This window comes from Staurois parvus, unplaced genomic scaffold, assembly GCF_062004578.1.
Source record: "Staurois parvus isolate SC_StPar_1 unplaced genomic scaffold, SC_StPar_1.0 ptg000079l, whole genome shotgun sequence".
NCBI lineage: Eukaryota > Metazoa > Chordata > Amphibia > Anura > Ranidae > Staurois > Staurois parvus.
Window position 1 is genome coordinate 43992 of NW_028317875.1, and position 26430 is coordinate 70421.

General features: G+C 48.0%; 1 protein-coding gene across 1 annotated transcript in view; it reads left to right on the forward strand.

The window, feature by feature from the left end:
* Window positions 1–3046: 3046 nt before the first annotated feature.
* Window positions 3047–26430, forward strand: part of RNF220 (ring finger protein 220) — a gene marked incomplete at its 3' end in the record, with an annotated part of 181596 nt that continues 158212 nt past the window's right edge. The window contains exons 1-2 of the mRNA XM_089669555.1: window positions 3047–3194; window positions 10849–10978. Of these exons, the coding sequence (XP_089525681.1) occupies window positions 3047–3194; window positions 10849–10978 (278 nt within the window). The remainder of the gene's footprint in view (window positions 3195–10848; window positions 10979–26430) is intronic.

Below are 26430 nucleotides of genomic sequence, written 5' to 3' on the forward strand. Positions count from 1 at the left end.
GACGTTAAAAAAATCGGCCGATTTTCGACCCGTCTATGGCCGGCATTAACCCCATAACTTCTGTCCCTTCCAGAGACGGGGGAGCGCACCATATAATGTGACGGGGGAGCGCACCGTACAATGTGACAGGAAAGCGCACCATACAATGTGACAAGGGAGCGCAACGTACAATGTGACAGGGGAGCGCACCGTACAATGTGACAGGGGAGCGCACCGTACAATGTGACAGGGGAGCGCACCGTACAATGTGACAGGGGAGCGCACCATACAATGTGACAGGGGAGCGCACCGTACAATGTGACGGGGGAGCGCACCGTACAATGTGACGGGGGAGCGCACCGTACAATGTGACAGGGGAGCGCACCGTACAATGTGACAGGGGAGCGCACCTTACAATGTGACAGGGGAGCGCACCGTACAATGTGACAGGGGAGCGCACCGTACAATGTGACAGGGGAGCGCACCGTACAATGTGACAGGGCAGCGCACCGTACAATGTGACAGGGGAGCGCACCGTACAATGTGACAGGGGAGCGCACCGTACAATGTGACAGGGGAGCGCACCATACAGTGTGACAGGGGAGCGCACCATACAGTGTGACAGGGGAGCGCACCATACAATTTGACAGGGGAGCGCACCATACAATGTGACAGGGGAGCGCACCATACAATGTGACAGGGGAGCGCACCATACAATGTGACAGCAATACAAATACATTATGTTTTTATTTGGATACAAATGGATACATTTGTTGCAACCGCAAGACTTTTCAAATAAAATATCATAGCGGGTCTTCTTCTTCTGTCACGGCTCATGCGCAGATTTTTTATCGGTAATACGATCGGCCAATTTGGCCATCATTGCCGGGAAAATCGTCCGATCGTCAAAATCGGCTGCACATTTTCTAACATGACCGCTAAAATAAATGTGCAAAAACCCCGAAAACTGGCCGACCAATTAACCCACTAACGGTGCAAAAATTGGCTGATTTTTGACCCGTCTATGGCCGGCATTAGTGATTGTAGCGATTCAATCGCCGGCTATAAATTGCTGTTGATCGCAGATATTATCGGTTTGTAGCAACGATTCATCTTCAGTGTGACTTGCCGTGAATTGTGACATCAAAGCTGAACTCCAGGCAGATATAAAACACACAAATGAATGCAGCGCTGTATTCTGGGAGGTGTCATGGCAAATGAGATCGTTATACTGCCTGCCTATGAAGAAATGTAAAGCAGAACTCTGTGAAAAGAAAAACAATTTCTCCTATTAAGTAAGGCTGTGCCCACACTGCATGGGTTAACTGCTGGCTTTGTCTAGGGGCGCATACTTACCCGATCCTCCGGAAAACTGTGCTCCCCCCACGTCCAGCGATGGACTGTTCCTTCCGTCCTCAAGATCAGAGCTGTTCTATAGGCATGATGACGTCAGGAACAGCCCATTCACAAGACCAACAGCCCAAGCACAACAATGACATTAATAATAATAGCGACATCAACAATAGCAACAATAATAATAATAATCACAACAACAATAACAATAATAATAATAAAAATATCAACATTGATAATAATAATAACACTAATAATAATAATAATACAAATAATAATAATAATAAACAGTAATAATAATCATCATCATCGTCACAATAATAACAATAATAATAACAGTAATAATAATAATAAGAATTATTAAGAGCAACAATAAATATAATCACAACAATAATAATAATCACAACAATGACAATAACAATAATAAATTAGCAACATCGACAATAATAATAATAACAACAACAGTAATAATAATAATCACAACAACAATAACAATAATAAAAATAGCAACACTGATAATAATAACACTAATAATAATAATACAAATAATAATAATAATAAACAGCAATAATAATAATCATCATCATCACAACAATGACAATAATAATAACAACAGTAATAATAAAAATATTAATAATAATTAATAACAGCAACAATAAAAATAATCACAACAACAACAACAACAATAATAATAGCAAAATCAACAACAACAATAATAATAATAATAATACAATAATAATAATCACAACAACGACAATAATAATAGCAACAGCTACAATAATAATAATAACAATAAAAATAAACAATAATAATAATGATACATAACAGCAACAACAATGATAATAATAATAGCAACAGTGACAATAATAATAATATGAACAGAAACAATAATAATAATCAGAACAACATCGACAATAATAATAACAACAACAATAATTGTAATAGTAAATCATTCTGCCATTTTTAACGAGGTGATTTTCTTCAGATTTAAATCTTTCTATACTCGGATAAAACCCGTTACACATAAATGAATAAAACGGGAAATAAATATTATTTAGAAGTCGGGTTTATTCTGAAAACGCAGTTTGTTCGCTCGCAGAAGACACGCAGGAGCACAACGTTCCTTTTTGAATTTCTTTGTCTCTTTAATAGAATTTCAAAGAATTTCTAAAAAAGATGTTTCGAACGCACCGCTCTGCATCAAATTTCATTGTTTAAAAAAAAAAAAAAAAATTGGCGAGATCTTATTACGCCGTCTTCAAAGTGCTTTCCATTGTGGCGCTGTTATTTAAGGCGCTGTGTGTTTTGACATGTAAACTGTCGGCGCGATGAGGGCTGTGTCATTAGCAGACGTCCATTAGCGCGCGGCGTCCTCTTCCCCGCCAATCTGTGTCATTCTAGACTCTCGGTTCAGCAGAGCTCCTGAATGGCGCGTTTAGTCAGACCGCGGCGAGCTGATCGAGGGGCTAAATTGAGGCGCATTTTCAGAGAGAGGCCAAGTTACCGAGTTGCGTGTCAGCCGGCTGGTGACACGGACGACAGGATAATAACGGTCCTCGCCGCTTGTTTATTTTCCTCCAGCCTCCCGATGGACGACTCTCTACATCGATGCGTTCTGTTAATCGCTTGCACTTACCCTCGTTTAATACATTACTCCGGGATTCAGGGCCATTTTGTGTCCATTACAAAAAAAAAAAAAATGTGATCGGGCGCGATGAATGAGAGGCGCCGGCTTGCCCGCAGCATTATGGGAAACGTCAAGTTTTTCTCCTTCGTATTTGTGAGACGCGGAGAACCTTGCAGGATTTTACGAAATGTTAACGATCGATCATCCGGCCGAGAAGTCGAGTGGATGAATGGAGGTTCGTTCCCATCCTGACGAGGTCGACAGACCACAAATGCGTTCCAAGCGCTGCCGCGAGCGTCCGCCGTGTATCCCGCCATTTCCTGGAGGTCCCAGAGGACGGTGCAGCTGAACTCCCAGATGAACAAATATCGGCCGAATCCGTCAGTCATGTGACTTCTGGAATCTCGGAGATCTTTCTGTTATCCTTCCAGATCTGTGCCGGAATCCAGTGTGAGACGTCCTGGGATAAAGACCGCTTGCTGCTGACCTCTCTGCTTGTGCAGGGGGACTGGTCTGGTCTCCGCCCCCTTCTGCAGTTTTCTATAGTGGGTGGGGCCTACTGGGTCCCTCCCACAGCTCTGCTCTCTCTCCTTGTTCAGGGAGACTGGTCTGGTCTCCGCCCCCTCCTGCAGTTTTCTGTAGTGCGTGGGGCCTACTGGGTCCCGCCCCCAGCTCTGCTCTCTCTCCTTGTGCAGGGAGACTGGACTGGTCTCCGCCCCCTCCGGCAGTTTTCTGTAGTGGGTGGGGCCTACTGGGTCCCTCCCCCAGCCCTGCTCTCTCTCCTTGTGCAGGGAGACTGGTCTGGTCTCCGCCCCCTTCCGGCAGTTTTCTGTAGTGGGTGGGGCCTACTGGGTCCCTCTCACAGCTCTACTCTCTCTCCTTGTGCAGGGAGACTGGTCTTGTCTCTGCCCCTTCCTTTTTTTTTCTGTAGTGGGTGGAGACTACCAGGCCCTTCCCACAGTTCTGCTCTCTCCTTGTGCATGGTGACTGGTCTTGTCTCCACCCCCTCCTGTAGTTTCCTGTAGTGGGTGGAGCCTGCTGGACCCCTCCCACAGCTCTCTCCTTGTGCAGGGTGACTGGTCTTGTCTCCGCCCCCTCCTGTATATTCCTGCAGGCAGCCTGTAGTGGGTGAGGTCTTCTGTTCCCCTCCCACGGCTCAGCCCTCTGCACAGGCTATGTACAGCCCAATGATGATGTCACTGCTACGCTTACAAGGTAATATCTGGGTTTGTAAGGACATTCGGTGCTCACAAAGTGGATCGATAACTTTTGTGGCTACAGAGGAATACATTTCAATAAACGTTACTTTGTGCCCGGAGTTCGACTCCTAATGAGAGCGGGCCGAGCGGCTAATTGGCCACCGGATCGCTTTCAGTAGCAGCGGGAGGGACGCCGTCCCCCTCCCGCCACTCACCGGCGCTTACCATCAAAACCGGCGCACCTTAGAAACGATCCGATCGTGCGGCCAGCTGATCCCAGAGAAGATGAGAGACTCGGTGGTCTCTGATCGCCTCTATGGCATTTGAGGACCAGAGCAAAGACAAGATGTCACTTCCGGCCCGGGGAGACATCAGGACGTCGCTTCCGGCCTGGGGCAGCATCAGGACGTCACTTCCGGCCCGGGGAGGCATCAGGACGTCACTTCCGGCCCGGGGCGGCATCAGGACGTCACTTCCGGCCCGGGGTGGCATCAGGACGTCACTTCCGGCCCGGGGCGGCAGCAGGACATCACTTCCGGTCCGGGGCGGCATCAGGACGTCACTTCCGGTCCGGGGCGACATCAGGACGTCACTTCCGGCCCGGGGCGACATCAGGAAGTCACTTCCGGCCCGGGGGCGACATCAGGACCTCACTTCCGGCCCGGGGCGACATCAGGAAGTCACTTCCAGCCCGGGGCGACATCAGGACGTCACTTCCGGCCCGGGGCGACATCAGGACGTCACTTCTGGCCCAGGCCAGATGCAAACAATTTTTTTACTTTTAAAAAACAAAAGATCAAAAGAAATCTTTTTTGAATCTTTTGCTTTTAAAGATAAAGGAGAGATCTGGGGACTTTTTGACCCCAAATTTCTCCTTGAAGAGGACCTGTCATCCTTATATCTATTACAAGGGATGTTATATATTAGGGACCTTAGATTGTACGCTCCTCGGGGGCGGGGACTGATGTGAATGTACAATATATATGTAAAGTGCTGCGTAAATTGACGGCGCTATATAAGTACCTGAAATAAATAAATAAATAAATATTCCTTGTAATAGGAATAAAACATCCGTTAATGTCCACATCCGTGAATATCTTCCGCAAAACCCCGGAACGGACGAAACACAGATGTCAAAGGATGAAAAACAGATGAAAACCGATATAAACAGATGTAAATGGATGAAAAACGGATTAAAAAACGGATGTAAATGGATCTATACGGATGAAAAACGGATGTAAACCGATATAAACGGATGTAAACAAATGAAAAACGGATGTAAGTGGATGAAAACAGATGTCAACGGATGTAAATAGATGAAAACGGATGTAAAACAAATGTAAATGGATGTAAACAGACCAAAAACAGATGTAAGTGGATGAAAACAGATGTAAAACGAATGTCAACGGACCAAAAACGGATGTAAATGGATGAAAACGGATGTAGACAGATGTAAAATGGATGTTAACGGACCAAAAATGGATGTAAATGGATGAAAAACGAATGAAAAAATGGATGTAAATGGATCTAAACGGATGTAAACCGATATAAACGGATATAAACAGAGAAAGAAACTGATGTAAACTCTGTTTTTTTCCTTGGAAAAACATGACTGAACTGATGAAAAAAAAACGGAACGCCCGTGTAAAAGGACCCTTAGCCCGGGTTGACATACATGTGCACGTCACATGCGATTTGTGTGCGGTGCGATCGGAGTCGTACATTATGTATGGCTCTAATCGCACCGCACCAAAAAGGCGCAGGAGCCTTTTTTGGTCCGCACTAGAATCGGATCACTCGGGTATTCACACCTATGTGATCCGATTCTGTCCATCGCACCCGTTTTGCGGACCACTTTCGGGGGGTTGTTTACATACACACCCTCAGCGCTTCACATGAACGGGGTGCGATTCTGATGCGGTGCGGAATTCGCACTGAAAACACTGCCAATTCTGCACCGCATCAGTGTGACCCCGTACTTGTAAATAAAACGTGTGGGAAAATGTTCGTTCTTCACGCCGTTCTGCCGCGGTGTATAAACGCCTGTGCATTGACATGCTGTGTGTGCCGCATTCGTGAACATTGTGTTGGGACAGCTTGGTCATCTCCATGGGCTGCCCGACGCACTACAACCAGGGGCGGACTGACCATTCAGTCAATCGGGCACTGCCTGAGGGCCCGGGGTCAGTAGGGGGCCCCATGAGATGCCCCTGGTACCTTTTTCATAGGCTTTTTTGAGTTTGGGCAAGGACACAGGGGCCCCATGATCCCCTATTACCCGGGGGGCCCCATGAGTTTTCAGTCCACCCCTGACTACAACAGACCAAAAGTCGTGCATTCGGCATTTTTGGCGGCACTCCGCAACTTAACGCATGCTGGTGCATTGCCGCACACTCCGCATCCGTCAGCATTGGCGCACCAATCATGAGTGGCACCGCATTGCAACAATCTAACGCGCATCTCTATGTGTTGCAGCAGCGTTACCGCAATGCGATTGGGCCCACTTAACGGGGCCCCTCTCACGCACGCCGGGTCCCTGGAGCGTAGCCATGGCACCTCCTAATGTCACAGAACGGCGCTCTTCTGCGCGCACAGATTATTTGTATCCGGCGCAGGCGTTTGTTCGCTGTTTTTCGGCGTTTTCGTAGACACAACAAAGCTCGGTTTTCCTCGCTGCGCTCCTTGCCAAGCTGGACGAGCCGCCTTGGCTGACAACGGGCCAACTTGCTGAACATCTTATTTAAGGCCGGGGGCGGCGTGAACAGGAGCGATCCCCGGAGATGATGAGCCGGATAATATAACCTCGGGGTTTTAGCGGCGTGACGGCGATGCTGGAAACACGCAGAAAATGGCAAATTAAAGAGGCTGAGTGGTCGTTATCCGCTGTCAGATCCCATGTATTATATCCCTGTCCAGAAAACGTTCGATCGGCCAGCTTGGCGGGTCCGAGGCTACCAGCGGCCTCTACAAGGGACAGGATTTCCTTCTAAACAAAATGCTTGTTTATGAAGGAAAAGGCTGAGCGTGCGCCCGCATTGTCTGCCGCCGGAGATGGGGGGGCCCTATTAATAGTCGCCCCCCATCCAGCCTGGCCGGGTTATTCCTGGACTCGTTGGAAATGTTCGGCTCCCGGACTGGCAGACGGAGGCTTGGCACCACCTCTGAGCAGAAAATACCGTTTATAAAAAGATGGATCTTCCTCTATGGAGCTGCCAGAGACGATCATACATACCCGGGACGCCGCGCTGCGCTTGGAAGACGCTCGATCGCTCCCCCCCCCCATTAAATCATTATTTCAGCGTCTTGAAACAGGTTGGAGTCTCCTCTTGATTAGGATCTGTAATATGGAGCCGACGGATCTGATAAAGAGAACGACCTCATTTATCATTAAGGCGATGTGACGGCCGCCTTCGTTTTCTTACCTTTTATGTTCACCTAGTGATCCGGCCAGTAAGTCCGTTGTTTTGTTTTTTTTTTTCAAAAGAACAAGTTCTCCTGCAGATGTAGCAGTTACAGGGATGAGACAAACCATTTATCACTGACGGGGCGCTCACAACGATCAGCTTTTTTTTTTCTTATCGATGTAAAACCTTCATCTCAAAAGGAATGAAAACTGTAACTGATTATAAAGTGCGAGCTGGAGTTTGGTTTGGTTTTGTTAGTGTATGTAAATCTGCTAGTCCATCTAACACTCCCCCCCCCCCCCCAGACTAACAATGCAGCTGTTCGTGTCACTTTAAAAATCTCCTTCAATGTTGTTACATTTGTATCTCTTCGTCTTTCCTGTTATGATGGTCTTTGTTCAGGCACTTCCTGTTATAAGGTGACAACGCTCCATCCCTGTGTCTCAGTTGTGTCCCTGTGTTGTCACCCTGGTGATCCTGCCATGGAGGTCCTTGTTCAGGCACTTCCTTTTATAGGGTGACAACGCTTTGCCCCTGTGTCTCAGTTGTGTTTCCGTGTTGTCACCCTGGTGATCCTGCCATGAAGGTCCTTGTTTAGGCACTTCCTGTTATAGGGTGACAACGCTTCATCCCTGTGTCTCATTGATGCTCTGTGTTGTCACCCTGGTGATCCTGCCACAAAGGCCCTTCCTTAGACACTTCCTATTATAGAGTGACAACGCTCCGTCCCTGTGTCTTAGTTGTGTCTCTGTGTTGTCACCCTGGTGATCCTGCCATGAAGGTCCTTGTTTAGGCACTTCCTGTTATAGGGTGACAACACTCTGCCCCGTGTCTCAATTGTGTCTCTGTGTTGTCACCCTGGCTTCTGATAGAATGAAGGTTTGTAAGGGTTGTTTGCAAGGGTTGTCTGCAGTCCTAACACACTTCCTGTCCTAGGGTGACAACGCTGCCGCTCTATGGAGACAGTGCAGTAAGCGTTGTCACCCTAGGACAGGAAGTGTGTTAGCGGCAGGATCATCAGGTGAAAACAAAGGAATGGAAACTCCGAGAAAAGAAAACTAAGGCAGCCACCGCATCTAAAGACTGATCCGACGTTGCTGTTCTCAGGGCTTTCCATTAGGTGAGATGTTCTATGCCTGCCTGCAGCAGAGAGCCCTGCGGGGGTTAATTTTTCAGGGTTTTTTTTCTTGCCCCGTCGCAGGTCGCCGCGGCGCAGACAATTTATGTGCGGTGGGGTTGCAGGCTGCACCACACGGCTAGCATTAAGAACAGCATTGTTTGACAATAAACATCTTAATTAGGAACGATTTGCATTTTTACGGCACCCTTCCATCATTGTGTGCCGCGGATAATTCTCGCCTCCTGTCACGCCGCTCCTGCCTGAGTACCGCCGCGACGGCTTATATTAGCGCCCCGTACGCCATGATAATGGATGACCGCCGAGGCGTCAGTCTGCACACCGCACTGCTGCGACTACCCCTGGGGGGGGGGGAGGGGCGCTTCTACTTCATCAGATCAGAATGTTAGTGAATACGACCCCAACCACCTCACTCTGACAGCACTGGCGTCAGGGCCGCTTCACACGACATGCAAAAACGTATCCAGAACGCATCTGAACTGCATTTCTATGGTGTGAACCGGCCCTATAAGGCACCAAAAACGCACAGGAATGCACATGTCCCTGTTTAACCCCTTCACGTCGAATCGTCCTGGTGTGAAGAGGAGTTCCTGCACCGGGAGGTGGGCGGGACGGGGCGTGGCTTAGTGTCATGTGGCCGCCGTGAAGTCACGTCAAGGCCGGTCACATGATCGGGAAAGGTCCCGATTGAAAGAGCGCAGGGCGCGCAGTCTCAGCACATATGTTTTTTGTTACATGAACGCAAATGTGCGGCCGCTCAGCGTCTAGGCCCAGACACCGGGAGGCTGCACATTTGCGTGCAGCCGGCGTGAAGGGGTTAAATTGAAGAAAAAGAGGGGAAAAAATAATCCAGAAAGCATAAAAAATGCACCAGGACGCGTCAAAAACTCACCGGAATGCGCCAAAAATGTTCATGCAAAAACGCATCCAGACCGCATCTGGAATGCGTTTCTATGGTGTGAACCGGCCCTAAAAGGAATGAGAAACGCACCGGAACGCACATTTCCCTATTTAAACTGAAGAAAAAGAAGGTGAAAAAAATGAACCCGAAAGTATAAAAAATGCACCGGAACATGTCAAAAACACGTGACTGTCAGTCTGCTCATATTTAGAGGTGGGGTCTGGGCGGGGCCAGCCTGTAAAAGGGGTGTGATTGGCAGTCTGCTCATATTTAGAGGTGGGGTCTGGGCGGGGCCAGCCTGTAAAAGGGGTGTGATTGGCAGTCTGCTCATATTTCAAGGTGGGGTCTGGGTGGGACCAGCCTGAAAGGGGGCGTGACTGGCACTCTTCTCATATTTAGAAGTGGGATCTGGGCGGGGCCAGCCTGTAAAAGGGGTGTGACTGGCAGTCTGCTCATATTTAGAGGTGGGGTCTGGGCGGGGCCAGCCTGTAAAAGGGGTGTGACTGGCAGTCTGCTCATATTTAGAGGTGGGGTCTGGGCGGGGCCAGCCTGTAAAAGGGTGTGACTGGCAGTCTGCTCATATTTAGAGGTGGGGTCTGGGCGGGGCCATCCCGTAAAAGGGGTGTGACTGGCAGTCTGCTCATATTTAGAGGTGGGGTCTGGGCGGGGCCAGCCTGTAAAAGGGGTGTGATTGGCAGTCTGCTCATATTTCGAGATGAGGTCTGGGCGGGGCCAGCCTGTAAAAGGGGTGTGATTGGCAGTCTGCTCATATTTCGAGATGGGGTCCCGGTTGGACCAGCCTGAAAGGGGGCGTGACTGGCTCACTGCTCATATTTATAAGTGGGATCTGGGCGGGCCAGTCTGTAAAGGGGGCGTAACCGGCACTCTGCTCATATTTAGAAGTGGGATCTGGGCGGGGCCAGCCTGTAATGGGGGTGGGACTAGCAGTCTGCTCATATTTAGAAGTGGGATCTGGGCGGGAGAGAAATGTTGTTTTTTTAATAGTGAAAAACATTGTTCTACACCAAATTCTGTACATAGCACCCCCAGAATATACAACACGCCAACAAACCCGCAGCAACCATTTTGGAATATTGGGACCACTGGCCAGTACTGGGGGGGCTTTGCTGGGGGTTGGGCAGCCTTTCTGGTGATGTGCAGAAATTGCCGATTGCCCGGCCGGGTGTATTGGAGATATCTGTCATGTGGGCTCCGTATTCATCTATTGTTTTCCTGTTTCTTCTCAGGTAAGAAGAAGGTCGCGCTGTTTGACAGCCAGGCCCCGATCTGTCCGATATGTCAGGTGCTGCTGCGTCCCGGAGAGTTACAGGAGCACATGGAGCAGGAGCTGGAGAAACTAATGCAGGTCAACATCAGGTAAGACGATTGGAGGACCAAGAAAGACAAATTCCTCGGTATTCAGTGTCTGGATGGGGCTCAGCCTTCAGAAGGACTACTTTGTTATACATCATGTGAACTGGTGGGACATCCCACTCCAAACCAGGGCTATTAATATGGAGTTGTCCTCCCCGTATGAACACTAACATGGAATTGCCCCCCCCCCTTCCCCCATGGCCATTAACATGGAGTTGTCCCCCATGGCCATTAACATGGATTTGCCCCCATACCCATTAACATGGAGTTGCCCCCATGGTCATTAACATGGAGTTGTCCCCCATACCCATTAACATGGAGTTGCCCCCATGGCCATTAACATGGAGTTGTCCCCCATGGTCATTAACATGGAGTTGTCCCCCATGGTCATTAACATGTAGTTGTCCCCCATGGTCATTAACATGGAGTTGTCCCTCATGGTCATTAACATGGAGTTGTCTCCCATGGCCATTAACATGGAGTTGTTCCCCATGGCCATTAACATGAAGTTGTCCCCCATGGCCATTAACATGGAGTTGTCCCCCATGGTCATTAACATGGAGTTGTCCCCCATGGTCATTAACATGAAGTTGTCCCCCATGGTCATTAACATGGAGTTGTCCCCCATGGTCATTAACATGGAGTTGTTCCCCATGGCCATTAACATGGAGTTGTCCCCCATGGTCATTAACATGGAGTTGTCTCCCATGGCCATTAACATGGAGTTGTTCCCCATGGCCATTAACATGGAGTTGTCCCCCATGGTCATTAACATGGAGTTGTTCCCCATGGCCATTAACATGGAGTTGTCCCCCATGGTCATTAACATGGAGTTGTCCCCCATGGTCATTAACATGGAGTTGCCCGCCACACCCCATGGCTATTAATGTCCCCCCCGTATGGGCATTAATATGGTGTTACGTGTCCTTTAATATGGAGTTTCCCCCCCACCCCAATTGCACTAATATGCAGTTACCCCCCCCCCCATGGGAATCCCACCTACAGTATATGAGCTGGTTGGACATACCATTCCAAAATCATGACCATTGATATGGAGATGCCCCCAAGGCCCATTCATTTGCCCCCCCCCCCCAATCCCTTGGGCATTGATATGGATTTGAATGCCAGTATTATGGAGTCCCTCCCCCATTGGACATTAACATGGAGTTGCCCACTCTGCCTCATGGCTATCAATGTGCCTCCTATGGGCATTAATATGATGTTATATGACCATTAATATGGAGTTGCCTCTGGTACCTTTCATAGGCTTTTTTGGGTGTGGTTTGACTGTGGGCGAGGACACAGGGGCCGCATGATCCCCTATTGCCCGGGGGCCCCATGAGTTGTCAGTCTGCCCCTGCACCCAGGAACTGCCAGGAGGGTTGAGCGCAGCGCGAGCCTCCGCCGTTGTAATGCGCCCTGTTGGGTGGGAGGTGGCGCTGCAGCGGCTGAAGGCAGCATAAATCAGCCAGCTCCAAGGTCACAAGGATGGAGGTGCTATGGGGGACCCAGGGGCGGACTGACAACTCATGGGGCCCCCGGGCAATAGGGGATCATGGGGCCCCTGTGTCCTTGCCCAAACTCAAAAAAGCCTATGAAAAAGGTACCAGGGGCATCTCATGGGGCCCCCTACTGACCCCGGGCCCTCGGGCAGCGCCCGAGTTTCCAAATGGTCAGTCCGCCCCTGGGGGGTCCTTGCAATATTTTTTGGGATCCATTAGCATACCCAATCACCCCGCGCTGTAGGGTGTGGCAGTAACACACATGTCAATGCGTGCCGTTCACGTGTTAACATGCGTTGAGCAGCCCATTCATATTATTTGATAAATTCTGTATTTATACATTTTTATATATATTTTTTTTTTCCTTTGAAAGCAGAATTTGCCTTTCTAATGCAGTTTGGGGGGGGGGGGGGGGGTCCAGGTTTCCTTCGTTCTCACCCCATTGACACCTCCTATGAGCGCCGCAGACAGAACGGGTGTAATTGATGGTATCATTTGGGTCCCTTCCAACCTAATAAAGAGCCGCTGCAAATTAGCGCAGTGGCTTAAATGAAGAGAAGCAATTAGCGCCGCCAGGAAAGCCATCAAAGGAAGTGAGGGGCCGCGTGCGAGCCGCTGCGGAATGGACGGTACGGGTAGCAGAGCTCGGTCGGGGAGGGGGGGGGGGGTGCGCCTGGGGTTTAATGGGAAACAGGGCAACGTGTAAATCATACACCTGACAGGCGGCCATTGTCATCCTGCTGACAGATGAGGAAGGATGGGGTGATTCTTGAGCCCGGCCGTTAAAGGGGGGACAGACAGGCTCTCTTGGAGCGGCCGGGGCCCCGCCGCCATCGCGCCCTCAGCGAGCGCGGGGAAGAATAAGAAGTCTCTATTAATTATTAAATAACGACCCCGGCCGCGCGGTGATAGATAACATCCAATCTATTCCAGGCATCCAGGCAATTCCAGCTAATCTGCAGCAAAGGCCAAAGCTCTTTGTCACCCTTATGGGGCCATTTGAAGTCGTCCTCTCCGGGGGCCCCTGATGCCACCATTGTAGGATGAGGGCTCCGCTCGCACCTCTACAGCTTCCATCTGCGGTGTGGCGGGGAAGGCAGATGAGTGGTCAAAAGGAACCTTTCATTTGCAGATCTATTCATAAACATTACATCTTTGTTTTTGTTGTAATAGTTTATGATGTGAAATACGGCGGAGAATGCGCCAATTATAGGGTCATCGGGCCGCTGATGGGGGGGGGGTACAACTGGCCCTTCTGTACTGGGCCCGGACCCCATTGTTCCTGTACGGGGTATTAATTGAGGCCATGGCTCCCAGCAATTATAGTATAGGTCCCACTAGTTCACCAGGAGGGCCCAAGGTTTTTGTATTTTTTGCTTTCGGGAACATCTGCACTCTATATGTCACATACTCCTGACACCTGCACTTTGTACAATACATACTCCTGACACCTGCACCCTGTACAATACATACTCCTGACACCTGCACCCTGTACAATACATACCCATGGTACCTGCACTCTGTATGTTACATACTCCTGACACCTGCACCCTGTACAATACATACCCATGGTACCTGCACTCTGTATGTTACATACTCCTGACACCTGCACCCTGTACAATACATACTCCTGACACCTGCACTTTGTACAATACATACTCCTGACACCTGCACCCTGTACAATACATACCCATGGTACCTGCACTCTGTATGTTACATACTCCTGACACCTGCACCCTGTACAATACATACTCCTGACACCTGCACTTTGTACAATACATACTCCTGACACCTGCACCCTGTACAATACATACTCCTGACACCTGCACCCTGTACAATACATACTCCTGACACCTGCACTTTGTACAATACATACCCATGGTACCTGCACTCTGTATGTTACATACTCCTGACACCTGCACCCTGTACAATACATACTCCTGACACCTGCACCCTGTACAATACATACTCCTGACACCTGCACCCTGTACAATACATACCCATGGCACCTGCACTCTGTACGTTACATACCCATGGCACCTGCACTCTGTACATTACATACTCCTGACACCAGCATTTTGTATGATACATACTCCTGACATCTGAACTCTATAGGATACATACTCCTGACACCTGCACCCTGTACAATATATACCCATGGCACCTGCACTCTGTACGTTACACACTCCTGACACCTGCACTTTGTACATTACATACTCCTGACTCCTGCACTCTGTACCATACATACTCCTGACACCTGCACTCTGTACCATACATACTCCTGACACCTGCACTCTGTACGTTACATATGCCTGACACCTGCGCTCTTTACATTACATACTCCTGACACCTGCACTTTGTAGGATACATACTCCTGACACCTGCACTCTGTACGATACATACTCCTGACACCTGCACTTTGTACGATACGTACTCCTGACACCTGCACTCTGTACGATACATACTCCTTACATCTGCACTCTGTACGATACATACTCCTGACACCTGCACTCTGTACGATACATACTCCTGACACCTGCACTCTGTATGATACATACTCCTTACATCTGCACTCTGTACGATACATACTCCTGACACCTGCACTCTGTACGATACATACTCCTGACACCTGCACTCTGTACGATACATACTCCTGACACCTGCACTTTGTACGATACATACTCCTGACACCTGCACTCTGTACGATACATACTCCTGACACCTGCACTTTGTACGATACATACTCCTTACATCTGCACTCTATACGATACATACTCCTGACACCTGCACTCTGTATGATACATACTCCTTACATCTGCACTTTGTACGATACATACTCCTGACACCTGCACTTTGTACGATACATACTCCTGACACCTGCACTCTGTATGATACATACTCCTTACATCTGCACTCTATACGATACATACTCCTGACACCTGCACTCTGTATGATACGTACTCCTGACACCTGCACTTTGTACGATACATACTCCTGACACCTGCACTGTGTACGATACATACTCCTGACACCTGCACTCTGTACGATACATGCTCCTGACACCTGCACTTTGTACGATACATACTCCTGACACCTGCACTCTGTACGATACATGCTCCTGACACCTGCACTCTGTACGATACATATTCCTGACACCTGCACTTTGTACGATACATACTCCTGACACCTGCACTGTGTATGATACATACTCCTGACACCTGCACTTTGTACGATACATACTCCTGACACCTGCACTGTGTATGATACATACTCCTGACTTCTGCATTCCATAGGTTACATACTCCAGACACCTGCACTCTGTAGGTTAAATTTTTAAGCCCCACCCACAATTTACTATAGCATCTTGGCTTGCTGATTCTTTATTGCTCTCTGATATTCAAGGGGCCCCTGTCCGGTAGGCCGATGAATTCTAATGGGAGCCGTGAACAAAGCTGTAGACCATCTCAGTTCTGGACGCTGATTGATGGTCATTGCTGCCCAGCGATTGGTTTTATCTCAGCGGCGGGATTCTGTATCTCTCGCACACGTTGCGGTTGGGTCCGGTTTGCACGGCGCCAACAAAAGGTTCATCTAGTGGAAATGACCGCCCAATACTCGGCAGATCCGGAACACAATTCCAGGATCCAATCAAATCTCAGGAAGTCATTGTTAATTATTGATCCTTCCAGACTCCCATCCCCCGGCTTAGGAGTCCCCGACTTTATTCCAAATCCTGATTGCTGTGCGGGGCGTGGAATGGAAACGAGGAATTCTGGGGGATTGCGGCTTCCGCACTCCACTGATCGACTTTTGGTGGTTTAATTGATAACTTCAATGATGAGGGATCTCCATCTCGTCGCCCATTGTCCTCGCCACGAGACACTGGACGGGGGTTGGATGTGTATGTGGTATAGAATGTCTGCGTGAACCTGGAACATGGCAGCTCTTCTCATGGCGCCTCAAATGCACATCTTTCAAGAAAACGCGTGTAAATGCATGAAAACGCAGATTTCCCACCAATGGGAAACCTGAGCCTGGGGCAATGCACACAACCACCATGATAAAATGAAACTCAGAGATCCCCTCCTTCACGTCAGAGCCCCCCATATGTGAGAGCCGCCCACCACATCAGAATATCCATTTTCCGTCCATTTACATCCGTTTACGTTCATTTACATCCATTTTTCGTCCATTTGCATCCGTTTACGTCCATTTACATCCATTTTTCATCAATTTACATCCATTTACGTCCATTTACATCCATTTTTCATCAATTTACATCCGTCTACGTCCATTTACATCCATTTTTTTCGTCCATTTACATCCATTTTAGTCCATTTACGTCCACTTACATCCATTTTTCAGCCATTTACATCCATTTACGTCCATTTACATCCATTTTTCATCCATTTACATCCATTTATGTCCATTTACATCCATTTTTCATCCATTTACATCCGTTTATGTCCATTTGCATCCATTTTTCATCCATTTTCATCCGTTTATGTCCATTTACATCTATTTTTTTTAAAAAGCGGATGTTAACGGATGCGGACATTAATGGATGTAAACAGCTGATCCTCTGTTTACACCCGCTAGTCCACAGAAATACATGGATGTCCTTTTTCATCCGTAAACGGACAGATGAAAAACGGACATACGGAACGGCCGGGTGAGAAAGGCCATACCGGCTCCACCAACCAACGAAGACCCTTATATATATATATATATATATATATATATACACTATATTGCCCAAGTATTGGCCCCGCCCGCCGTGTGAAAGGGGCCTGAGTGGCGTCCCGAGGCAGGTGCGGGGGGGTGCGGTCCGCACTGCATGGGGTGATACCGGACCCACTCCACAAAAAGGTAAGTTGTAAAGCAAGCCGATGATCCCCGCAGAATGGATCGAATCTGCGGATTGAGCATAATGGATCGGAGTCCGATCCATTATCCTCCCCAATCCGCAGATCCGATCCATTCTGTGAGGATCGTCGGAGGGGGTGTCACCAAGTGTTATCCATGTTCATCCATTTTCATCCGTTTTTCATCCATTTATGTCCGTATTCATCCACTTTCATCCACTTTCATCCATTTACATCCATTTTTCATCCGTTTATGTCCGTGTTAATCCATTTTCATCCAGTTACATCCGTTTTTCATCCGTTTATGTCCATGTTCATTTATTTTCTTCTGTTTACATCCGTTTTTCATCTGTATATGTCCGTGTTCATCCATTTTAATCCATTTACATCCATTTTTCATCCATTTATGTCCGTGTTCATCCATTTTCATCCAGTTACATCCGTTTTTCATCCATTTATGCCTGTGTTCATCCATTTTGATGTGTTTACATCCGTTTTTCATCCGTTTATGTCCGTGTTCATCCATTTTTATCCGTTTACATCCGTTTTCCATCCGTTTATGTCCGTGTTCATCCATTTTCATCCGTTTACAGCCATTTATGCCCGTGTTCATCCATTTTGATCTGTTTACATCCGTTTTTCATCCGTTAATGTCCGTGTTCATCCATTTTCATCCGTTTACATCCATTTTTCATTCTTTTATGCCCGTGTTCATCCATTTTCATCCGTTTACATCCGTTTTTCATCCGCTTATGTCCGCGTTCATCCATTTTCATCCTTTTACGTCCGTTTAGGGTTTTTTTGCGGAAGAAAAATAGGGTTTTCTTCCGTTCAAAAAAAACAGATATTAACAGATGCGGACATTAACGGATGTAAAAAGATGTTCAACTGTTTATCGCACCGGGTGACACCAACCCTAGGGACGCCTCTGAGGGGCCTCATAGTGTTGACGGGGGGGGGGGGGCAAAATATCAGCAGATTAAGCTTCAACTCCCCCATTAATGTATCATTCGGCTTCTGGAAGGAGAATTGAAGATGAATTTTTCCTGATCCGGGATGGGAAGAGGGAAGTGGTACTGAGCTGGACGTTGGGGGAGCGAAGAGCGAGGCGGGGGGGGAGGAGGGGGAGCGAAGGACGCCGGGAACGCAGCATGCAAATTTAATTTCAGAATCAGGGACTTTCTCTCCGAAGAGGTTTGTCGCCTTTGAGCCCTTCTCCTCGTTACATATGTAGCAGCCTCATTGAAGCTGACATGTCAAATTCGAGCCATTTGTGCAAAATCTCCCTTTAATAATACCGTTTCATTTCCCTCAAATGAGACTTGAATGCATGTAAAATGGAAGTGGATATTTAAACTGTAACATTAGGCAGATGTGTTAGCCAGGGGCCCCGCGAATATATGAGATTCTCGAGTGCTTAACAGGTTGTAACTGCGCTCCCTTCCAATATGTCACCCGCGGATCGCCGCGCTCGCCGCGTTCGCACACTCTCACTTTAAGCCAAAAATGTAAATTGAAAAGAAAAAAAAAGAGAAAAGAAAAAAAAAAAGAAAGGGGAAATTCACGGAATGATTTTCTTTAACCCTTTATTAGGGAACGGGAAGGAACGCGACGCGTCCGAGCGCGCGAATCGCCAGATGATTCAGGGCCGGGAGGGTTCCAGATTTAATACCGCGAAAAAATTCTCGCCGCTTAACGAATGTTCAATCATCGGGGATGAGCGCTGAGAAATCGTTTCCGACGTTCCTCTCTTCTCTTCTAAAATTGGAAAAAGTTTTACATCGAGCGTTATGAACGTGAGGATTAAAAAAGAAACTCGCGGCGGCGTAGAGGCGCGATTATCTCCGGGGACGGGCGTAGAAGATTCGTCTGTCTGCGGGGATCTGCCGGTCTGCAAAATCTTTCGTTAGTAGTTTTTGTTTCTTTCGATAATTTGTATTCATTTCGAAGGAAGCGATCCTTGTATCGGATATGCAATGTATCGGATCGATTGTCTGACAGCGAGCAGCAAATACAAGAAGGCAACGATGTGACATAAAGTCCATGGGGTCCAAACACGGGCGGTCTGGTTTTTTTCTTCAGCTTTAAAAAAAAAAAAAAAAAAAAACGGACGAGTTTACATCCGTTTTTCATCCGTATATGTCCGTGTTCATCCATTTTCATCCATTTTTCATCCGTATATGTCCGTGTTCATCCATTTTCATCCATTTTTCATCCGTATATGTCCGTGTTCATCCATTTTCATCCATTTTTCATCTGTTTATGTCCGTGTTCATCTATTTTCACCCGTTTACATCTGTTTTTCATCCATTTATGTCCGTGTTCATCCATTTTCATCCGTTTATATCTGTTGTTCATCCGTATATGTCCGTGTTCATCCATTTTCATCCATTTTTCATCCGTATATGTCCGTGTTCATCCATTTTCATCCATTTTTCATCTGTTTATATCCGTGTTCATCCATTTTCATCCGTTTACATCAGTTTTTCATCCATTTATATCCGTGTTCATCCATTTTCATCCGTTTATATCTGTTTTGCATCCGTATATGTCCGTGTTCATCCATTTTCATCAATTTTTCATCCATATATGTCCGTGTTCATCCATTTTCATCCATTTTTCATCCGTATATGTCCGTGTTCATCCATTTTCATCCATTTTTCATCTGTTTATGTTCATGTTCATCCATTTTCATCCGTTTACATCTGTTTTTCATCCGTTTATGTCCGTGTTCATCCATTTTCATCCATGTACATCCGTTTTTCATCCGTTTATGTCCGTGTTCATCCATTTTCATCCATTTACATCTATTTTTTATCAATTTATGTCCGTGTTTATCCATTTTCATCCGTTTACATCTGTGTTTCATCCATTTATGTCCGTGTTTATCCATTTTCATCCATTTTTCATCCGTTTATGTCCGTGTTCATCCATTTTCATCCACTTTTCATCCGTTTATGTCCGTGTTCATCCATTTTCATCCGTTTTTCATCCGTTTATGTCCATGTTCATCCATTTTCATCTGTTTATGTCCATGTTCATCCATTTTCATCCGTTTTTCATCCGTTTATGTCTGTGTTCATCCATTTTCATCCGTTTTTCATCCGTTTATGTCCATGTTCATCCATTTTCATCCGTGTACATCCGTTTTTCATCCGTTTATGTCCGTGTTCATTAATTTTTATTCGTTTACATCTGTTTTGGGTTTTTTTGCAGCAGAAAAATAGGGTTTTCTTCTGTTCAAAAAAAGATATTAACAGATTAACATTAACGGATGTAAAAAGATGTTCAACTGTTTACATCCGCAAGTCCATAGGAATACATGGAGATATACAGAACGCCCGTGTGAAAGAGGCCATACCATGGAAACTGGATCCACCAACCAACGAAGACCCTTATATATACACTATATTGCCACAAGTATTGGGCCCGCCCTCCCAATCATGTGATTCAGGTGTTCCAATCCCCTCCATATCATGTGATTCAGGTGTTCCAATCCCCTCCATGGACACAGGTGTATACAATCACGCCCCGAGGCATGCAGACGGCTTCTACAAACATTGGTGAAAGAATGGGTCGCTCTCAGGAGCTCAGTGACTCCAAGCGTGGTCCCGTGATAGGTGGCCACCTGGGCAATAAGTCCATCCGTGACATTTCCTGGCTACTAAATATTCCACGCTCAACTGTTAGTGGGATTATAACAAAGTGGAAGCCACTGGGAACAACAGTCACTCAGCCACCAAGTGGTAGGGAAACTATTCCTCCCACTGATACCAATGATGGGACACTATTCCTCCCACTGACACCAATGATAGGACACTATTCCTCCCACTGACACCAATGATGGGACACTATTCCTACCACTGATACCAATGATGGGGCACTATTCCTCCCACTGACACCAATGATGGGGCAGTATTCCTCCCGCTGACACCAATGATGGGACACTATTCCCCCCACTGACACCAATTACGGGGCACTATTCCTCCCACTAACACCAATGATGGGGCACTATTCCTCCCACTGACACCAATGATGGGGCACTATTCCTCCCACTGATACCAATGATGGGGCACTATTCCTCCCACTGACACCAATGATGGGGCACTATTCCTCCCACTGACACCAATGAGGAGGCGCTATTCCTCCCACTGACACCAACGATGGGGCACTATTCCTCCCACTAACACCAATGATGGGGCACTATTCCTCCCACTGACACCAATGATGGGGCACTATTCCTCCCACTGACACCAATGATGGGGCACTATTCCTCCCACTGACACCAATGATGGGGCACTATTCCTCCCACTGACACCAATGAGGGGGCACTATTCCTCCCACTGACACCAATGACGGGGCACTATTCCTCCCACTGACACCAATGATGGGGCACTATTCCCCCCACTGACACCAATGACGGGGCACTATTCCTCCCACTGACACCAATGATGGGGCACTATTCCTCCCACTGACACCAATGATGGGGCACTATTCCTCCCACTGACACCAATGAGGGGGCACTATTCCTCCCAATGACACCAATGACGGGGCACTATTCCTTCCACTGACACCAATGACGGGGCACTATTCCTCCCACTGACACCAATGATGGGGCACTATTCCCCCCACTGACACCAATGACGGGGCACTATTCCTCCCACTGACACCAATGATGGGACACTATTCCTTCCACTGACACCAATGACGGGGCACTATTCCTCCCACTGACACCAATGATGGGGCACTATTCCTCCCACTGACACCAATGATGGGGCACTATTCCTTCCTAGATGAAGTCGAGGCTTGGTACTGCCCCCTCCTCACTATTGGTAGATGAGGTGGCATGTTATTTATTTCATTGTAATGCAGGAGACACATTATATGTTTAAAGTCGACCCATCTCTAACAATACCCCCAGTCTGTATCCCCCTCCCCCCCGGTAAGGGATTCTCCTCCCCCGTTCGCAGTTCTTCGTTCTGCACGGCATGTTCTGTGATTTCATACAAGGATGAAGTAGCAGGCCGGGAGGCGTCCGTGGATCCCTCATATCACGCTCTCTCTAATTCCTGCTTGATGATTAAATGTATAGAAAGACGATGATTGTGCTGCAGCCCCCCTAATCCCCCATACTCCGGGGAGGAATATTTATCCTCGCCCCCCCCCTACGCCATGCCCCCCCTACGCCATGCCTCTAAGAAGCAGCCAACGCATGTCAGCCGGCGAGCTGCGAGTGGAAAGTGCTGCCTAAGGTTCTTGGCACGCCTTCCCAACTGTGAGTGGCAAAAGGAAGCACCTGACAGAGGCGGTGAGAGAAGACTTGGCTGGGGGCCCCTCCGGGCCATGAATCTTACCCCCCCTCCCTGGGCCATGAATCTTACCCCCCCCCCCCCCTCCGGCACGAGGAGCTGGAAGGAAAGCTGAGTCCGCTGGCTGGGTCAGAGGGTGAGAAGAGGACTAAAGAGGACCTGTCTACGAGGCCGAGCCTTTGTACTCCATCACTGGGAGCGAACAACACCAACTCATATACTAGGGGGCCACACCTCATATACTAGGGGGCCATGCCTCATATACTAGGGGGCCACATGTCATATACTAGGGGGCCGCACATCATATACTAGGGGGCCACATGTCATATACTAGGGGGCCGCACATCATATACTAGGGGGCCACATGTCATATACTAGGGGGCCATGCCTCATATACTAGGGGGCCATGCCTCATATACTAGGGGGCCATGCCTCATATACTAGGGGGCCACATGTCATATACTAGGGGGCCGCACATCATATACTAGGGGGCCACACATCTATACTAGGGACCACACGTCATATACTAGGGGGCCACATGTCATATACTAGGGGGCCGCACGTCATATACTAGGGGGCCGCACGTCATATACTAGGGGGCCACACGTCATATACCAGGGGGCCACAAATCATATTCTAGGGGGCCACACGTCATATACTAGGGGGCCACACGTCATATACTAGGGGGCCACACGTCATGTACTAGGGGGCCGCACGTCATATACTAGGGGGCCGCACGTCATATACTAGGGGGCCACACGTCATATACTAGAGGGCCACACGTCATATACTAGAGGGCCACACATCATATACTAGGGGGCCGCACGTCATGTACTAGGGGGCCACACGTCATGTACTAGGGGGCCACACGTCATATACTAGGGGGCCACACGTCATATACTAGAGGGCCACACATCATATACTAGGGGGCCGCATGTCATATACTAGGGGGCCACACGTCATATACTAGGGGGCCACACGTCATATACTAGGGGGCCACACGTCATATACTAGGGGGCCATACGTCATATACTAGGGGGCCACACGTCATATACTAGGGGGCCACACGTCATATACTAGGGGGCCGCCAGTCATATACTATTTTCAACCCCTTGACACAGAGCGGCCACATATTTGTGTACATGTGCTGAGAGCGCACGCCCATCACACATCCAGCACGTATGTTGGTGTCTCACGGAAAGGTCCCGATCTCCCTTTGTGATCGGGACCTTTTCCGATTATGTGACCGCCGTGATGGCGAATCACGGCGGTCACATGACCCTAAAATCCCGCCCCACCTCCCGGCTTCTGAAACCCCTTAAAGGGCCGGGAGGCACCGGCGTGAAGAGGTTAAAAATCCGAAAGCATTCAAAAATATCGATCTTGGTGTAGGGATGGGGAGGGAGGGATTTGGGGTCTTCTAGATCCCTCCATAAAGAGGACCTGTCTACATTCTTTGTGACAGCAATAACAGCGGTTACAAAAAAAAATTAAAGTTCCCCCCTGCACAAAGGCAAACGTACGCGTCGCTCCCGCACGCAAACAGCGATCATCCCACACATGTGAAGGATCGCCGTGATCGTCTGATCACGGGCAGTAATTCCAGCACCAGACCTCCTCTGTGAATCTAAAGGGGTCACCTGTAAAGGATTTTAAAGCATCGCCTATAGATAGTAACATTTACGCCGTTTGTCGCCGTTGCGCGGGCGTGCGCAGCTTTAAGGTGTTCCATGTTTGGTATCTGCTTACTACTTACCAATACCCATGTACACTGCTATATACTATGGGGGGGGGGGGCAGGGAATAGAACAATCCGGATTGTATTCCGGGATCTGCGGGGAGATGGGAGGATAAAGCCGGAGTTCCCTCTGGGATCGCCACACTGTGTGCTGCCATCTTGTGGATGAAGTCATAGCACAGGAGATCCAACGAGTGTTTGTTCTGTGACTTTTTGTTCTCTTGTTAGATTGTATCATGTGGATAGAAAAGAAGGATACAAAAAATCCATAGAACCATAGAAGATTCCATCCACTCCACTCATAGAACATTCCATGCAGTCCACTCATAGAACATTCCATGCAGTCCACTCATAGAACATTCCATCCAGTCCACTCATAGAACATTCCATGCAGTCCACTCATAGAACATTCCATGCAGTCCACTCATAGAACATTCCATGCAGTCCACTCATAGAACATTCCATCCAGTCCACTCATAGAACATTCCATGCAGTCCACTCATAGAACATTCCATGCAGTCCACTCATAGAAGATTCAATGCAGTCCACTCATAGAACATTCCATGCAGTCCACTCATAGAACATTCCATGCAGTCCACTCATAGAAGATTCCATCCAGTCCACTCATAGAACATTCCATGCAGTCCACTCATAGAACATTCCATGCAGTCCACTCATAGAACATTCCATGCAGTCCACTCATAGAACATTCCATGCAGTCCACTCACAGAACATTCCATGCAGTCCACTCATAGAACATTCCATGCAGTCCACTAACGGAACATTCCATGCAGTCCACTCATAGAACATTCCATGCAGTCCACTAACGGAACATTCCATGAGGTCCACTCATAGAACATTCCATGCAGTCCACTAACGGAACATTCCATGCAGTCCACTCATAGAACATTCCATGCAGTCCACTCATAGAACATTCCATGCAGTCCACTCATAGAACATTCCATGCAGTCCACTCACAGAACATCCCATGCAGTCCACTCACAGAACATTCCATGCAGTCCACTCATAGAACATTCCATCCAGTCACTTTAGTGTGGTGAATAGACATGTGCAGAATGAAAACATTTGTTTTCTTTCATTTCGGATCGATGCGTTAAGCTACTCATTTTCGTTGCATTCATAACAAAATTTTTGTAGTTTTGTTTGAATTTCGGAAGACGGCTATATTATCCTTTTCTGTTCTATTCTTTTATGTCTTTATGGACCTTGCTTTGTGCACTGGTGGGCAGTCATGTTGGAACAGGAAGGGGCCATCCTCAAACTCCTCCCACAAAGTTGGGAGCATGAAATTGTCCAAAATGTCGCCTTAAGAGTTCCCTTCACTGGAACTAGGGGGCCAAGCCCAACCCCTGAAAAACACCCCCACACCATAATCCCCCCTCCACCAAACTTTACACTTGGCACAATGCAGTCAGGCAAGTACCGTTCTCCTGGCCATCGCCAAACCCAGACATGTCCATCAGATTGCCAGACAGAGAAGTGTGATTGGTCCCTCCAGAGAACACGCCTCCACTGCTCTAGAGTCCAGTGGCGGCGTGCTTTACACCACGGCATCCGACGCTTTGGTGATGGAAGGCTTGGATGCAGCTGCTCGGCCATGGAAACCCATTCCATGAAGCTCTCTACACACTGTTGTTGGGCTCATCTGAAGGCCACACCAAGTTTGGAGGTCTTTAGCTATTGACTCTGCAGACAGTTGGCGACTTCTGCGCACTGTGCGCTTCAGCATGCGCTGACCCCGCCCTGTCATGTGACGTGGCCTACCACTTGGTGGCTGAGTGGCTGTTGTTCCCAGTTGCTTCCACTTTGTTATAATCCCACTAACAGTTGAGCGTGGAATATTTAGTAGCCAGGAAATGTCACGGATGGACTTATTGCCCAGGTGACCACCTATCACAGGACCACGCTTGGAGTCACTGAGCTCCTGAGAGCGACCCATTCTTTCACCAATGTTTGTAGAAGCAGTCTGCATGCCTAGGGGCTTGAATGTATACACCTGTGTCCATGGAGGGGATTGGAG